The 18,793-nt window shown below is 39.4% G+C and overlaps 1 protein-coding gene across 4 annotated transcripts in view; it reads left to right on the top strand.

The window, feature by feature from the left end:
- Positions 1-18,793, top strand: part of LOC145984024 (uncharacterized) — a 509,229-nt gene that overhangs the window by 247,702 nt on the left and 242,734 nt on the right. For all 4 annotated transcript variants that reach the window (XM_083117339.1, XM_083117340.1, XM_083117337.1 and 1 more), the window contains one exon: positions 1,348-3,103. In XM_083117339.1, coding sequence (XP_082973465.1) covers positions 1,348-3,103 — 1,756 coding nt within the window. The remainder of the gene's footprint in view (positions 1-1,347; positions 3,104-18,793) is intronic.

The raw sequence follows: 18,793 nt of genomic DNA, 5'->3' as shown, positions 1-18,793 counted from the left end.
TCCCATAATTATTGTCCGGTACACTTTTGTTTGTGGTCACAAAATACTTGTCCGATATTCAAACTGTGACACTTGTGTATAGACAAGAAGAAAATGAAACACAGGAATGAGTCATACAACGTTATTACTCAAGGATCAGTACAAATTGGCCGATCAAGTATCCAAAAGAACATAAATAAAAAGTTACCATTTTGGCATACCGGACTATAATTATGGGACAGAGGAAGTATTTAAATTAGATATTTGTAGAATTTCGGGGGAGGCTTCAGTCCCTCGAGCCCTCCCCCTGGCTACGTGCCTGTATCTGGATTTCGGAAACTCAGATAATATACTCGATATCCGGATACAATTTTATTGGATTTGGTAATAATCTCTAGTTCACACACACAAAATATTTCGAATATTTGAAGATTCAGATTTTGACTGTTAATTGTTGTTTCATTTTCGAATTCTTGTTTAGAGACTTGGATATAGAGTCGAGAATTCAACTCACAATTTGTGACTCGGGTAGTGAATGGCTTTTGTTTTATATATGGCCCCTATACTCAGTGTATTTAGTGAACGTACATTTCTTACAAATGTGGAGGTGTTGCTTGAAAAGTGGGAATCCACCGAATGAATGGATTCTACCCTTGAAAACAGTATGTTTGAAAAATAAATATGTTGTAGCTTTTGGAGTGCACTTAAGCAAAATCTACATGTAGTAGTGTTGTCAGTTGGTGGTTCTTCGGGAGATGAATAACCTTTGCATTGAAAACATGAGACATTCCGGTTGAATTCCAATATGTTTTTAGGAAATTTTATACAAGCACAAAAAATTTGATTTTTTATTAATCTAGCAATCATGCACGTTTGTACGGGAACGGGTTTATTTGATTTATTAACTCTTTAAACATTTTAATGTATGAATTATATGTATGTATTTACATACATTATACGTATATGTACGTGTATATTTATATATACTATGAGTGTGTGTGGAGGGGTGGGCTGTAAAGATAAGATTTTGCGAAGATAAGCACTAGGCAACGATCACTTTTTTTTATTTCTTTAGAATCCCAATTGTTTTGTTTGTTTTTTGTTTTCTTTCTCATCTATTTTTAAGGTCATCACCATCCATTCTTGAAGTCGCGATTAACCTAGAGAAATGAAAAAGCGACATAGCCTGAATGGAAATTCTTTGTTTTTGTATTGGTGGACAAAATCTAATTGCATTCATGGAAGATTAATATTTTTTCGGCGTAATTCAAGCATTGCTTTTGTATTTGTATGAGATTAGAGTGCTCATCCGTGCATCTAAAGCCAGTCTTGCACTAATTGTGATGTTTCTTTTTTCTTTCTTTGCAGCAAGCACTCCGGGCCAAACAGCAGCCCGGAAAGTGCGGAAACGACGACTTGAAGCAAAAAACAACAATTGTCATGACTGAAGGGAAAAAGGACGAAACTTCATATACAAAGAACAAGTCACCGCCTCCCAAGCCAGTTCCCACCTCCACGAGTCCCTCTAGCGGCAACATGGTGAAACTCGGCCACGCGATATCGCTCAAGGCAATGAACGGCAGCGAGAAGAGACATTCCGCTTCAGGTAGGCCAGGCGAGCAGGTAGAGTGTGAAACGGTGCGGAAAAGTGCGGGAAACTTGCGTGTGCAGGCGACCGATCTTCGCCCCGATGGTTACTTCTCTCTGCCGAGGCGACGACCACACTTAAGGCTCCACGAGTTCGAGGCGTCTTCGGAATCTGCCCTCATCACCGTCTCCGACATCCCAAAGACCAACAGCCTGAAACGAACGCAGAGCTTCAAGGAATCCCTCAACAAGGATTTGGGCGGCTGCTGGAGGTTCAACACGCTCACGAGGACCACTAGTTTGAGCGATGGATTGTCCGAGACCCACGAGAGCCTTCCGGTGTCCAGCAACTCGTCTTGTTCTCTGAAGCGAGTGCCTTCCGTGGACGAGATCTTGCAGTCCGTGAAGTTGATGCGTTCCAAACAGCAGACCATGGTGAAGTCCGAAGTGGTGTCGGAACGTCAAAACATGTCGGCAGCCAAGACGAACGCGGTCAAGGGGACACTTTTGAACGTTCGTTTCGCCGGTCCCATCCCCCAGCCCGAACCCAGCTTCCTCCACAGCCACTACACCAAATCGTACGACAAGAATTACCCCGAGGACGACGAAGAGGACCCGGTGTACGAGAATGTCGCCGTGAACGGTGACGATCAAGTGTACGAGAACCTTCAAGTTGGTGAGGTGCAGTACGCTAACCTGCACAGCAACGGAGGCGGTGGCCTCCAGTATGCAAACCTTCAAAGCAACGGTGGTAAGATGCAGCTCATCAAGACTACCAGCAACGGCGACGATATGGAGTACGTCAATCTTCAGACCAAAAACGGAAGGCTGCAACAGTACTGCCAGAGCACCACGACCGATGCAGAGTATGCCAATGTTCACAGCAAGAACGGAAAGATGCATTACGCGAGCCTTCAGAACGGCAACGGGCACAACCGCGGCGACGAAACCAGCGAGTATGCCAGTTTGCACCAGAGGGAGGAACTTGTGTACGAGAACATGGTCACGCGAACCGAAAATATCTACGACAGCCCGCGAAAATCCCACCCCAGCGTCACGGCGGGTCGTACCGAAGTCAAGAAGGGTGAGGAGCAGGAAGATTCCGCCCTGTACGAGAACCTGTGTTTCCCCAAGTCCAAAACGGAGCACGCGAGCAAGATCTCCTCCAACGGCACCAACTCCGAACGCACCTACATGAACGTGGCCGTTCACGATTCGGATAGTTTGTACGAGAACGTGGAGCTTCGCGAAAAGAAGTCCAAAGTGAACTCCGTTCGCCGGAAGTCATCCCAGGACGTGACAGTGACCGGGAACGGCGTTACGTACGATGTACCGAGAACCGCGTCTCATATCTACGACTCCCCACAAATTCCATCGAGGCCATCGTCGCTTCCGCCGCAAGAACTGCCAAATGCTAAATCCACTCTCCTACCGCAGTCAACCCAAATGGTGCTAAAGAGCGTCCATGCACCTCCAGACGACAGAGACTGCGAGCAGGACTCTCTGGAGGATTCGGAGCCTGATATCCCATCTCCCGGTGAGTACAGTATCATCTTTATTATAAACTGTTCCCTACATTTGTAACAAAACCCAAGCCCCCAAAACATCTCCCAATACCTTCTGCAAGGTTTGTTTCTTTCATGGTTTTGAATTGGTTTGGCTATGGTGTTTTATGCTTTAAAAGTCAATAATTCATTACACTTTTTAGTGTTTTTCTGAAGCTCAAATCGTATTCCTTTTGACAATCTTATTTTTAAATTTTGTTTGATTGCCGGCCTCCGTGGCGGAGTAGTTAGCACAGCGCGCTACGACGCCAGGAGTCCAGGATTCGAATCCCCTGCCTGGGTATATGTGTTCTTTGCGAGTGTCCCTTCATCAATTTCATCATATCATCACTCATTCTGTTCTTTGCGATTAGCCAAAAGTGGCAGAAAAGCGAAGTAAAATAAACCAAATCAATCACTCAATCAAGCAATACGTAAACTCTGAATTATTTGCCTACAGAATGGCTATTAAACAAAATGTAGGAAACATATAGTATATACAACAATCGATCGATTGTATTGACCGTCATGGTGGCTATCACGATATAGGAATAGGATAGTGGCGTAGGAATGTACAGTCATGGAGACTTCTGAGTTGTAACGATCCAATTGGGAAATAATGTGATTGTTACAATCCCGACATGTCCGTGACTGTACAACTATTGTTTTTAGTTTTAAAAAAATGTGCCCACCTCCGTGGCGGAGTTGTTATCGCAGCACACTACGACGCCAGGGATCACAGCTTCGAATCCCGGTCAGGGCATCAGTATTCTTTGCAGGTGTCCCTTCATCAATTTCATCCTATCGTCAGTCATACACACCGTCGCAACCAGCAAATTGTGGCAAAAAGCAACGCCAAATAACATCAATCAAATATAAACAAGTCTGCCCCCCATATTATGTGACAGAACAGTAGTTTAAGTGGTTATGCACTTGCACGGTTTTGTAATCACCTGGTCTGTGCGTGTGAAATGCATTCATTTGATGTGATTATGTAGACTTGGAATCGGAAAAGGTTTTTCGGCAATGTTTTGGGAAAATGGTTTGTCTGCCTACATGCATTAAATCAGAAAATTTACTGAAATATATTGCAGTGTAGCCGATAGAAATATATATCTAAGTTGAAAGTAAAATTTGAAAAATCACTTCAGAAATTTATAGGTCCTATGAATTCTTCCCGGCATGCAAGATCCTTGAAATGAGTACATCGTTTGTTTGACAACATATTTGTTTATATCAGTTTCTCTCGTGTTGATATTTTTATGGTCATTTGTAGTACTTTCTTCAGTCATGGTCGTAAACAGTGTCTTACGATGTTGAAATAAGTTATTATGTCTAAGTCAAACGCGTATGACCCACATTCGTGTATGATTGCAATCTTGTTATCCAATACATGATGACTCTTTCATTGTATTCGCTAAATCGAAAGTGTTCCAGAGTTTTAAAGAAATAGAAGCGATTTACAATAAACATTCATTTAATCTAGAATAATTTTCGACTTGTTGAATATCAGCACATAAAAATCAACGAGCCATATAATGTTCTGTTATACCTGTACATGAATAAATTCTTGTAGAGCAGCATATATAATCAGGGAATGTGAATTTAAACTCTTTTCACATTATTGTGATTGGAATCAAACTTTCTACAGTTCTTCAGTAACGGACGTAGTAAGTAGCTTCTGTTAATTGTATTTTTCTTATTCTGTCTCCCTTGTATGCCACTTCTGGCCAATGGCGACGATGAAGGTGAATAGTATTTGGATGAAATTTATGAATGAACACTCAGAATGTTGCCCAGTTTGGGATTCAAACGCATAACCTTCGGTAGTGAGATAGTGAACCTACTAATTAACGTTCTTCGTTCTTCGTCGTCTCAAAGAGCAATCAGATATGCCAGAACAATATTAGACCAGTATTGCAAATTATTCGCGATTTATTTGGAAACATTGTAACCGGTCCCTATGGCGGATCTGTTAGCGTAACGTGCTAGGAAATCAAGAATCCTAGGTTCGACTCCTAGGTAAGGCATCATCGTGTTGTCCTCTTTACTTTTTCATTAGCTCTTTTTTCATTGTCATCGTCGCGAATAGGACCTACTCGATGGCATAACAAGTGACACTGTCACTTTGTAATCATGAGGTCCAGGGTTCAATTCCCGGTGAAGGCGCAGTGCTATGGTGCGTGTGCGTGCGGATCTCGCTTTAAAATCGAATTCTAGCCCCGATCAACCTATCTCAACACCAAGGAAACAATCTTTACGATTTGTTTTCATTTTCAAGATGAACCGAGATAGGTAAAATTGCTAACCAATTTAACGACAAAGTACTATAGTTGCAAACTATATTACGATTCTGAATTTCTAAACACCAATGCCCAATGGCGGATTTAATAAATTTATCAAAATATATCCTGAACACTGCCATCCTCAACTAAAAGGTCCACTGGACACGATAAATTGGTGCGAAATTTGATTTGAAAATATCATAATTTATTTGCAAAATTTGGTTAACTTTATCCGGTAGAGCTAACAAGCTTCATTGCTTGCGTTACGCTAACCATTTTGTTATAGTATTAAGAGACTCGTCTAGGAGTAATTTCCTTTTCACAATATATGACTGCGTGCATTCGCCACGATAAATCTAAAATGTGACAACAGGTTCCTTCAAGGTTTGAAGGTCGTGCTATGATAATAGAAGGACAAGACGTTCTCATTATCACGAAACTTTTGCAGCCTTCGGTGTTTTTCGTGCTAGCTTTCTCTATTGTGGAAAAGGATTTAATATAAAACCAGCTTAACATATTCAAAACAAAGTTTTCGACTTTCACTGACAACAAATGATAACTTTAAATTTCTCGAGATGTAAAGTTTTACGATTGAATTTATCATTAACTTTCGATTTCGCACCTTGGCACCAAAGAAACGTCGTGTTAAATTGTGATAGGAAGTACATGGTGTGTGTTGTGTGTGTGTCTATCCTATATGTATATATGAGACATCTTTGAAATGGAAGATATGGACACAGACGTACGTGGAACTTCTCCAGACTTCTCACACAAAAAATACTTTTATAGATTAATGAGTACAAGTCTATGATACAAAACAAAAGAACAGCAATACATTATATTTCTCACCATACACAGCATAAGAAAGAAGTAGAAACCTGTCACTTTTAGGGAAAAAACTGATACAACATTCCTCTATAGAAGTTATAATATTGGTAATCTAGCGTTAAACCTAGTTCTTTCAACACTGTTTAGAAGACAAAGCAAACTCAATGCAAATTTTTCTAGTGTTGAAATAGTTACCCCCCTCCATCATTTTCTTAATAACAAAGTGGAAAAAGTGACAAACTTTGGAAAGTGCCTGTGAGAAATGGTAATTTGGAAAATAAACGCCGAAAAATATTCCACAATTTGCTTTGCTTTTTAATGCGACTAGGAGAAGAAACGAAGAAACCATATGGTATAGTTTTTGTATTTGTTTTTAGGTCCACTTTATGCACAGATAGGCTAATCGGGACTGGACCTACAGTTTAAAGTGGGGTCCGAACCACTATTTGCCTCCACCGGGTTTCGAAGCAGGAACCCTTCATCACAAGGCTACTACGTTACCATTACGCCATCGGGGAGGCCCCATACTGTAGAAACGAACACAATACTATTCTATTACATCCAGAATGTCAAAGTGTCTACTGAATGGAAATTTCGGGATCTATGCAGGAATTGTTGGCATCAGGATTTAAACGTAGGTTCTGCGTAAATTCTGTTCATGTTCCTGAAAAACCATCTACACCGATATTACATTCTGAACACCCACAACGAAACAACTCCATCTGCGGAAATTATTGTGTACGGAGACACTCTACTATATTTGATCTTTTTCCCCCGCTAGAGCATCTACCCTGAATTTGCACGCTTGTAACATAAATAACAGCCGATACTCGTGGGTTGATTTAGCAGATTACAAGAAAAGTAGTTTCTATAGGGCCGTAAATATATTCTTTCTAATTTATTGTCACGTCAAAATGTATTCACCACAAAAATCAAATTAAATACTAGAAGTATGAGTATCAGTGTTCGTAAACAATACCAGGAAAGCCAAATGAAGACAGTAGTGATAACAAGAAATATTAAAATATTAAAAAAAATACATTTGGCACACAGAAAAATCTTTTATACACATTTTTTTAGAGTCGCTTCATCCCCCCCCCCTAATGCCTCGTTGAAATGGCATGCTTTCTAGTATCTACTGAAAGTGTCTGAAAGTACAATCTTGAGCTACTTCTGAACAGATGGCGTTGATGTCACATTGCTATTGAATTTAATTTTTGTTTTAAGTCCACTTGCACATAAAAACGTTAATCGTGGCTGGACCTACAGTTTAAAGTGCCATGTATCGAACCTGGGACCTATTCAATACCGTTGATACATCAACCACGTACAAAATTAAAAAAAAGTATGTTTTTTCTAGGGCTAAGCCATTCGATACGAAGTGTTGCTATCATGTTGTTTTGATCGTTCGCGGCGTCCGCAAAAATGCCACGGGACACTTTTGAGGAATCTAATTATCCTGGAAGTTATGTAAAGTCGAAGTTTCCTTTGTTTTTGTACCAATTATAACAGTTGCGGCAGTGAAACGGGCGATTTGGCAACCCTGGAAATAGCAAGTTACGTAAGGAATCAGAAAACGGGAGTGGTGCCATCTGGACAACAAAACTTTGCCATTGACACTGATATCGGTGTTCAGTCGAAATGGCGTCGTGAACCCGTGAACAACGCGGTTTTGCTGTAAAGGCGTTTGACAAAAACGCTGCGCGGCGACGTAGCTGTCGTTGTTTTTGGCAAACGCCTTTACAGCAAAACCGCGTTGTTCACGGGTTCACGACGCCATTTCGACTGAACACCGATATCAGTGTCAATGGCAAAGTTTTGTTGTCCAGATGGCAACACTCCCGTTATCTGATTCCTTACGTAACTTGCTATTTCCAGGGTTGCAAAATCGCCCGTTTCACTGCCGCACCTGTTATAAGGGAAAACTGTATTTTGTGATTACCTTTTGAATATTTTTAAAGCAAAGTTTTGGTAAATTGAGGCTTATAGATGGGGTGGAATACTCGCCCACTAATATTTAACAGTATTTTGAACCACTTTTAATTGTTACAATTTTCAAGTATCGGTATCGGTGGGAATCGCTATCAGTATGAATATCGGTTTAAAGTGTTATCTACTCAGCCATTGTCCTCCCCCCAAATTATATTCACAGCGACTAAAGGTGACTTCAGACGTGAAGTACTGAAATATGTCCCCGCCAGAAATCCAATTCTAAAATTTTCAATTACAAATCTTTAACTATACTAGGCAGTGGTTGAGGCTCGGAATTTAGAATGTGAGACTGAAATCGAGAAAGGAATCTTCCCTTGTAACTCGTTAACCAAGTTTCACCATACAAACGTAAGACTAACTTGGAATGAGGATGAAAATTTGAATTATTGCTCTGAGTAAATTAATTCGGATTACTTCCATTCGTGGGAAATACATTAAATACCCACACTCCAGGTCAGAACAATAACATTCGAAGCTAATGGACAAGGTCAAACCATTGCATAGTGAAACATTCTCATCAGAGCAATACACAGACTCCGGAATGAGACTATTATTGAATCATTAAAAACTGTGCCACAGAGATCTCTGCAAAAGCATGTTGGCTAATTAGTCATTAATCTCTTACTTTTCCATTATACCTTGTATTTCCATAGGCTGGAATTGATCTGATTCTGGGCCTCCTCCATAGCGTAGTGTTAATATTGTCGCCTTGTAATCAAGGGGACACTGTTTAGATTCCACATAATGGGTCGGGTTGCACTTTAAACTGTAGATCCAGTCCGATTAGCCTATCAGTCTCTAAAGTGGACTTAAAAACACGAAGTTTGCTCTGCTTGATTGAGGTGTTGATTTTCGTTCTCCAGCATTCTATTGTGAAAATCAGATCGAATTGATATAGCAAAGGACAAATATACACACTCACATATATCTATGTAGGTTGAACCATTGCCAATTTGTTTATGGCATCCCATTGCCTAGGGGAGGTTTCACACCGAAATGAAAGCGACGCGCAGCGTGTGTCGCTTGAGAACGATCCAATAGTATCAACGATTTACACTTGATTGATTTGTTGTTTTAAGTCCACTTTATGCACAGGAAAGCTAATCGGGATTGGACCTACAGTTTAAAGTGGGATCCGAACCACTGTGCCATGTGCCTCCACCGGGTATCGAACCCGGGACCCCTTGATTACAAGGCGACGACGTTGCCTCTACGCCATCGGGGAGGCCCGATTCACACTTCAAAGACGTTATACGCTGCATAAGCCATCGTACGATTGGTTCGTCTTCAAGTATCGATTCGGTGTGAAGCGCATGCTTCTTGATTTTACTCGAAGAAGAAATAATTTTGGATCATGACTTTGCTTTCTTAATCAATCTGTGCTGTGGATTGCAACGAAGTTCTGCCTAATAAGGATATTTGCGGCCAATCACAGGGGAAGTATGTTTCTGTGTGCTACGGGGTACTTTAGTATTATACGAGTACGAACTACCTCCAATTAGTACGCTATACGTACCTGACCTAACCTTCATATCTAATTAGTTAGGTTACGTTCCTATGGTGTACTAATTAGATATGAAGGTTAGGTTAGCTTGAGTTAGGTTAGGTACGTATACCGTACTAATTGGAGGTAGTCCGTATAATACTAAAGTACCTGCTACGGCGATATCGATCTGGATTCGCACAGAGGAAATTAGAGAACGAATATCTAACTTTTCATCCAGATTTTCTTGTTATTTTGCCTCTGCTCAGGTTTGAATTTAGGGGGGAGGAGTGGGGAGGAGGCTACATCGTCGGGCCTCCAACTACAAAGGGGCTTCCATTGGAGGAAAATGTTTGGAAAACGGCTACATAATGAAAACTATGAGATTTGTGAAATGTGATACAGGTATAAATAATATAACCAACCATTGCACATACCTTGGTTTAAAAGTTATAACTTAAATTGCATATAGGGAGTGGGAACCCATCATGTTAACCTCGGACCTCCACATATATAAATCCGGGACCGGATCAGCTTGTTTATATTCCCATTCCTTAGTGCGTATTTTACTGGGATCGGACCTTCCATCTGCTTACATAGCACGAAGCAGAAATAAGGATAGAGAAAGCTCATAACAATCTGATAGTAGTCCTTTGACTGAATCGCGTCATCGTGCACTCCTGACCAGCAGGAGATTCGTGCTAGAGATTGCGAAATGAGGACCTGCACATGAACCCGCTGTCTCCAAGTGCATGACTCACTAACCACTTGAAAGAAAAGCGCCGAGTTCGGGTCTTTTATCTGTGGTTAATTGCATGGCTCAATAAACATCAGGCTTACGTAAGATGAAACATATGATGACGGACTTGCCGTTTACATATAAAGACCTTAGATGTCGTGGGGTCACTCGAACTTTTTCATGACTCGTTAATATTGTGTTTATTTGAATATAAATACTACACAGGGAGATACTAGAAGGCATGTATGACAGCCCCTCCCTGAAAAAGAAACCACAAAGCATGTGTGCCGTGATATTTTCCTATCTCGTTTAGCTGGCAATATGTTAAATTTTAATTCAAAACATATTTTTCTACAACGTTGATTTATTATTAATAAAAGGCTAAAGAAGTGAAACAAACAACGAAATGCCAAGAGACCAAGAGTTAAAAGATGAACATTTCAATATTGCCCACCGTCGTGGCTGAGTGGTTAGCACAGCGCTCTACAATGCCAGGGGTCCGGGTTCAAATCCCGGAATGGAAGTGGGCGTTTTTTTGCGAGTGTCCCTTCATCAATTTCATCATATCATATCATCGCCCATCATCATCTTCGCAATTAGCGAAAAGTGAAGTAAAATATACCAAATCAATCAAAGATGAAAATTCAATAATACTTGAGAGATAAGTAAAACTATTTGATGCCAAATCCTGGCATGCAATGAATTATAAGAGATTCTTAAAGCTCTATCATCTCATCTCATTGTAAGGATGTAACTTATAAGTAAAAAAATAAACCTAGCATAGCAATAATAATTTACGTTATCCAGCTGAGAAATTTAATATTGAGAAATATTCTTGCATTGGTGAAATAGGAGCGAGATAGATCCGAGGTAATCTTTGTTCCGCAAATTCCCCATTGCATTTGCTATTAGGGTCAAACTTGGACTCTCCTACACTCTCATGTATCATTCTTTAAGCTCCCTGAGCACATGAAGATGAAGCTAGGGATGCTGGAATCTGAGGTATTGTTTCACATGCGTGACGGATGCTCTCAACAATGGTAAAACAATGTGGCCTTCTTCTTTTTTTTTTTTTTTTTTTGTTCGTTCCTCTAATTACAGCCTCAGAGTGCTTTCACTGAGGCAGTTCTCTGCGACAGTACAACTGAGAAAACGTAGGAGGCAGGTGTTTTACGGGTTCTTGTGTACCGGTGCTGGACAAGGAACGACGACTCCTGAGTGTCGGAGACGTTCCACGCGAGTGTCTCAAGTGATCTCCCTGGGATCGCTTGCAGAAAGTGTTTGAACCGCATGTAGACATGAAGATTTGGTCTCTTCCTGTTCATGGATCGCGGACGAACTCCTTGCAGTTGTTCATTTCAAATCGTAAGTACTTAATATTTTAGTCCTGACGTTTATGATAAGTAAGAATTTGGAATTAGTGATGATGCGATGGTAGGAAGAAGCATATTGACTAGCTCACCAGCTAGCATCATTTTAGTTCTCAGCTAATCTAGTTGTTTCTGCTCTCACTTTGGCATAGAGGTTTCGGGTTTGATTCCTATATTGTTTGGTGTTTATCCAGCGTTGCGAAGACAGAGGTTGCTCTGGCCAGGAAATCTGGTTATGACTGGATGGAGGATAGTTCATCTGGCATCTTCACAATTCATCTTCAAAGGGATGTAGCACTGCTGGACTTACAATACAATTACACTCTTTATGGTCAGCGCACGATCATCACTGGCTTCGTATATACATTAATTATTACTTAATAATATCATTCACGGATAAGCGTATTGAAACTTGTTGCGTGTTTGTTGCCTGAATAGAGCAGAGGAAAATCCTAAGAATGGTTACTTCCATCTTATACTTAGATACTATTATGCAATTACCCACCAGGAATAGAATCATGAACTTTGAGATTTTCAACCAGGAAGCAAGCTTGCTTATTTTAAAAGTTTAAAAATACTTATCATGTAGTATTATTTTAGGGTGTTTTTTTTGCATTTCTGAAAATGTTAACAATCTCATTTACCCCAATGGTAACCATTACAGATTTGAAACACGATACAGATTTGAGCATTATACTGTGTGGAGAAGGGGTGATATTAACCGTATGAGGAATGAAAATCATACTTTGATGGTTCACAGCAATTTATTTTAAAATGAAAAAAAAAATCGCTTTTCACGTTAATTCGCATCTCGGTGTTGGCAGTTCTTGTTTCCAGTTTAGTAGGGGAACGTGACACGAATTAAGATTCCTGCCAGAACTATATATAAATCGACCGCTATTGTTGATGTCGCCAGACGAGAGGAGCCTGTTTTACATGCAACCTTACGAAAGGTCAGTGTTTGTAGAACGCAAGCGTTACGTCTCTCTCATTCTGGATGACATCACGAAAGTTAACTGCATCTTGCTCTCGGAACTACAAACAATAGGAGAGCACTTCGCTGATAGTCCGTAACAAATGCTTCCAGGGAATACAGTCCATGCATTACCATGTCATAAATAATGAAATTCTGGAAGAGAGGCTCTCTTTGTTCCATCTTGTCGGCAGCTTTTAATTTTATCTAATTCCATTTCCTCAAACAATATATTACTTTTTTGTTGCTTTTTTGATTCTGTCTTCTTTTGCCTGTTTAATAGCATTTCTTGTACCAAATATATGATAATTTGCCTTCACATTTTATGCTAAGAGCTCGTGATTAACACTCTTTAGTAAATAACGTTTATTGTTGTCATAAAATTCGGTACTTTGATTTCAGTAAGATATTTTGACGTTTTCAATTAACCCCGATACCTATTGGTTGCTTGCTTTGAATTACCGTCTATAATTGCTAATGCACAAACTGGAACGAACGCAGAGTATGGAACCTACACCATCATTAATACAAGGCTGTGGAAATAATCTATGGCTACACTTCCTTGTACTTGTAATTAAACCTAAATTATGGTCTACGTTTCGGTTTATCCACAGTATCTTTGTAAGTAACAGTTTTAAATATAAATACGAAAAACTTGAATCTCTTAAAGTGGATAGCAGTGATATAGGCTAACCATTTGCCTTCAGGATCGAAATGCCTTCTGAATTCCATGTACTTTGAGTAAACAAATACTTATTTATTTACATTACACGTTGTTGTTATTAACATCGAAGTACATCTTGAAAAGGTCTTCGAAATCTTGTAGGTGCAGGCAGTTCTCATAACCTAAAGACCTACCTGATATCTACACTGTAACCTGACAATAAAAGGGTTGCGGGTTCGATTCTCGGTGGATACAAGTTGATACACTCATTCGGATCCAATTTTAAACCGTGGGTCTAGTTCCGATTAGCTTATCTAGTATAAAACTTGAAACAAACTCTGCCATAACTTGAAGGTTTAGGATGCTGTTCTGAAACCAACAGTCTCCAAGTTAGGTTTCAGGGGAATGCATTTGCATTTGCATGAAGCAAGCTCAGGAGAAAATGAAACTTTTCTCCATAGCAGTATCATCTAGTGACATTGCCATTGGATTAGCCTTTTAACCGAAGTGGACATTTTCTACTCTATGGAGAGCTCTTCAAAATCATGTTCTGCACCATATAGACTTCTTCATTGAGAGTATGCGCGCAGAAAACGTAAACTTCTGCAACCCCTTAGACTTCTAAACTTGAAGAAGAAAGATAAAGTGTGATACATCGTTCGTGGTACGCGACCAAGCATTTCATCACTCCTTGTTTGGCCTATATATTATGAGCTGCTGTTCAAACACGTCACCATATAAATAAATTTCTCTCGTGATTATTTGAGGAGAAAAGCTTTTATAGGAAAATAATTGGTCGATTTTGTTAGAAATGCAAATTTTAAAGATAACAAGACAATGTTTTTAAAACGTCATTTTAAAATGAGAATGTTATCGTGGTTACTTAATGCGTGTAATAAAAGACAAAGAGAAATGTGTTTCAGACGGATGTCACTATATTGACTTACAGTACACAAAATCTTATGTTGTGGTAGGAATTGCTGTGTATTGAAATTTTGCAAAGATGTTTCAGAAAAGGTTATTCAACGTTTCTTGCCCAGATTGGTGTTAATCAACGGTGGAAAAATAGCGCAAATGCAGTGCATATACAAGTCACTGCTGCCGTCTACATAAGTTGAATGTACGGAAGAAAAAGATTCTCAAACTGGTTTTCTGAACAACAGTGCATCCGGAAGCTTACAAACCTGTCATGAGAAAAGACTTTTAGTAGCACTGAAAGTCCGAAACGGCAAGAAAGGACATAGAACATCTCATATAAAAAATCATAGTGATGCTCAGGGATACTTCATACAGTTAGTCTATCCACGTTTATTAGCCCCCATTTGTTTTAATCATAAACCAACAGTCTCGACTTGCGAGCTTGTTTTGTGGTCCTATATATTTTTTTTCAGAAACAATCTGTATACATGAAGGTACGTTTGAGTACACTTTAAGCTTTGAATAAACTGTACTAATGTGATTTATGATTTGCGACCGTTATAATGTTTGCTCTGAAGTAGCCCATTTTGTGTTAGGAGTTCATAAATATTTTACTGATTGTTAAAAGTAACGGACGATAACAAAGCGCAACAGATGATAATGCAATAATGAACGAATCAAATCAGTAATTTGATCGTTCCAACAGGATAATGCATTTCGTTGATAGCAGCATAGCTCCACATGCTGGTTAAGAAGTTAACAGTAGGAGAGGATGGCAATAAAAGTTACATTATGCGTTTTATGCGGGCCCTTTTCTTCCTCGGCGCCACTTGGAGAATCTTCAAAGTACTGATTTGACATATGTTGCTATTTTTTACACTATTTTGTAAACAATAAAGCTCGATATTATAATACAGTGGCAGTGTTGATTTGGCCAACTTTATAAACATGGGACTTATATAGCCTCGGTGAATATCTCAAAAATGATATTTTTCATTACACTCTTAAAATTCGAATCAAATGAGAACCAGTTATGATCAGAATTTTTTGTATATCATATTTTCATTCTTTGAAAATAAAGTATTCGTACGTTTTGAACCTTGTTCATATTGAAATTTCTGTTATTATTCAATTTTACTCCTTTTGTATTTGTGTTAATTGCTTCGCTTTTGAGTAATCTGGACGATGAAGATGAATTATGATTAGATGAAATAGATGAAGGGACAGTCACCAAGAAACACTCGTGCCGAATCTAGAACTCGAACCTAGAAGCTTGATATTACTTGATTTTGTGTTACGTACAAAGGCCTGATGTTTCTACTAGAAGGCCAGTAACATAAAGCATTTTGCTTTGCGTAATTCCGATACTCGTATGAGTGCATATCTTATCCCTGTCCACTAAATGTAATATTAAACCAGTCCTTGCATCCACAAATACGAAGAGGACATCTTCAAAACAACCTCAACCATCGCGTTAACTTACTGACTAGTACAATTTGAATCCTTACTGTGGCACACATGGCGGAGGAGTTGGAGTCAGAGGTACCAGTTTCGAATCCCGAGTTAAGGCATGTATCTGTTTCTCACATCGTCCATTTCATCGATTTATCATTCATCCTCGTAGTCGCGGTTAAACCAAAGGAGAGAAAAGTGACGTAAAATAACCTGTAAATACAGGATGTCACGGTACAACACCGACAGACTTTCACAGCGCGTAGAGGAACAACTTTCCTTAATAACGCTTTGCTCGGTTTCCAGGCTCTCCGATGGCGTAGAGTTAACGTCGTTGCCTTGTAATCAAAGGGTCCCAGGTTCGATAGGGGTTCGGGTCCCACTTTAAACTGTAGGCCCAGTCCCGATTAGCCTAGCTGTGCATAAAGCGGACTTAAAACAAAAGACTCGAGGCTACGAGCCTTCGAAAAACTGCATTTCTATCCTGTTTGTATGCAGCCATGCAACACATATTCACGGTTGCCACTGGCATTTGTGTTTTCTGTCGGAAAACAACATTTCCAGTACGCTGCGGAGAGACCGTGTGACGAAAGAAGATAATGGCCAACCTATGGAATTTGAATTCTTCTAGACAAATCGTATGGAACCCTTATCTAATGAAAAAGCTTAAAATAGAAACTGCAACTTAATGCCTGGATGATGATATATGAAGGTTGGTTGATTTGGTGTTTTAAGTCCACTTTATGCACAGTAAGGCTAGTCGGGACTGGACCTACAGTCTAAAGTGGGAATCGAACCACTTCTGCCTCCACCGGGTGATATATGAAGGGAGTAGCAAGTTCAGCATATTTTCACTTTCGGTGTGTTATCCGACAACGCATACACAATTACGTTTTTAGAGGGCCCGGATTTGTGCTGCATACAAACTAAAGGATACCTGGCTATTAGATCATACAAATTAATGGCAGGGTCCCGTAAGTGTAGCAGAAATGCTATGTAGGGCACATAAATATAACGTGAATGCTAAGGGAACCCACACTTAGAGACGATGGGACATACTTGGCATAAGATTTTTTTTTAGAAGAATATATGTTATTCTCTGAGAAAAAGGTTCATTTAATCCATTGTTCATGCACTGATATGAATTTACTTGATTTTTTTACTTTTTCAAGTATTATATTTATATGATTTACCATTTGAATATTGTAAATGTGTAACTCGTGTACCTATTTTTTTTAGTATTACGAGCTGCGATTGATGGCATTTTAATATAGCTATGACTTTGCATGTTTATATCCTTGCTGAAGCATTTAGTGTTCTTTATTCTCATACTATGCAATGGAATACAATCCAATGTTACACTGACATTTTCAAACAGTCCTTTTCTTACAATTGGTCTTAATTTGAGTTTCGTGGCTGTCTTATTTCTTTAAAAGGTCAGACTTCTAAAGGGCTTTCTCCCTCATTTTTTTGTATGCGGCAAGAGATTACAGTGGTTGTACATGACCTTGACATTGTCTTCGTCTTCAGTCTGTTGTGATTCAAAAATGTAAGTAGCGGTACCGATTTGTCGGAAATGAGGTAATGAGGTCTTGCAGATAGCCATCATCACCAAACGCAGCAGGTTGACGTAGCCTTACAAGCTAACCGAGATGCACTTGTCATCTCTCGTGCTTTCTTATTTGTACGTCTAGATGTTAGACAACAATAACAAAAAAAAGGAGGGGTAGGAGATAGTTTTCTCTATACACTGTCCACTGAGATCAAACAACACTTCTTGTGAATTCAACACACTGCACAGTATAATGTATTAAAAATATTCTGCGGTAAATGTATGTGGTTCCATCAGTAGTGTCTGATCTTAAAATACTTCCCGGGGAAATCAGTCAGAAGGTCCGAGATTAGTCCCTTGTTCTTCTCATCTCTAGAGAATGAGCTATTTTATGTGCTTGTTTCCGCAATGGACTTCTTCACCGAGGGTGAGCCCTAGAATTTATCAATATTGTGTTGGTTTTCATTTACCACAACATCACTAGATTAGGTTGGGTTGAGTTGGTGTTTTAAGTCCACTTTATGCACTGTAAGGCTAATTGGGACTGGACCTACAGTATCCGAACCACTATGTGTCTCCACCAGGTATCGAATACCAATCACTAGAGCTTTGGTTACACCTGAAATATGAGACCTAGTGCATTTTACATAGTCGTAAGTACACAAAGAACTCCAAATGCATGAAATTGATATTGATGCACTTTTGTGCATATATTGACACAGTTGAACGTGTAATTTTGGTTTACTTGAAATAATTACGTCGGATATTCTCAGTTGATGCTTATTAGTGCATCTCACGGAATAGCAACTGGTACACTCGTAACTACTCTTTTATGCATTAATGTGATTTTTGATGCACTTAAAGTGCATCATTAGCAATTTTTGCACTTTCATGTGTTGCTGGAGTTAACATATTTGTGACAACAGATATATTTTGGGTTCTGTGTGTATATTTAAGGTCGTTGAATTGAAGAAAGCTTCAGGTTTTTGTTCTGAGAAACAATAAAGATATATGTGCGTATATAATAAAGACCGTAAGGTTTCAAACCAATCGAATCAATTTTTGTACTTTTTCGTAAACTCTTTCCACTCATAGAGTGTAGTTTGTCATGCATTCTGTATTATCGTTATTTTATGTAGCTTTTCTGCCACTTTTGGAATGATTAGATGAAATTGATGACTGTACTCTCAAAAATGAACATATGACTACACCAAGACTTGATGGTAAGATTGTTAAACACCCATTCAACGTAAACAGAGGAGGATATGAGCTATGCGCATAGAATCTGTGTGTCCATAATTATGTTTACGGATCTACAAGGCTTGGCCGTCACATCTGGTGAAGCATTAAAACGCCTGAACAAGTCGGAAGAGGTTTTTGTGTCAACGAAGTCCGAAAGTAGGAGTGTGGGCAATGTGTGTCCAGTA

The sequence above is a fragment of the Lepisma saccharinum genome, chromosome 2 (assembly GCF_977018435.1).
Source record: "Lepisma saccharinum chromosome 2, izLepSacc3.1, whole genome shotgun sequence".
NCBI lineage: Eukaryota > Metazoa > Arthropoda > Insecta > Zygentoma > Lepismatidae > Lepisma > Lepisma saccharinum.
This window is presented reverse-complemented; position numbering and strand designations above follow the sequence as displayed.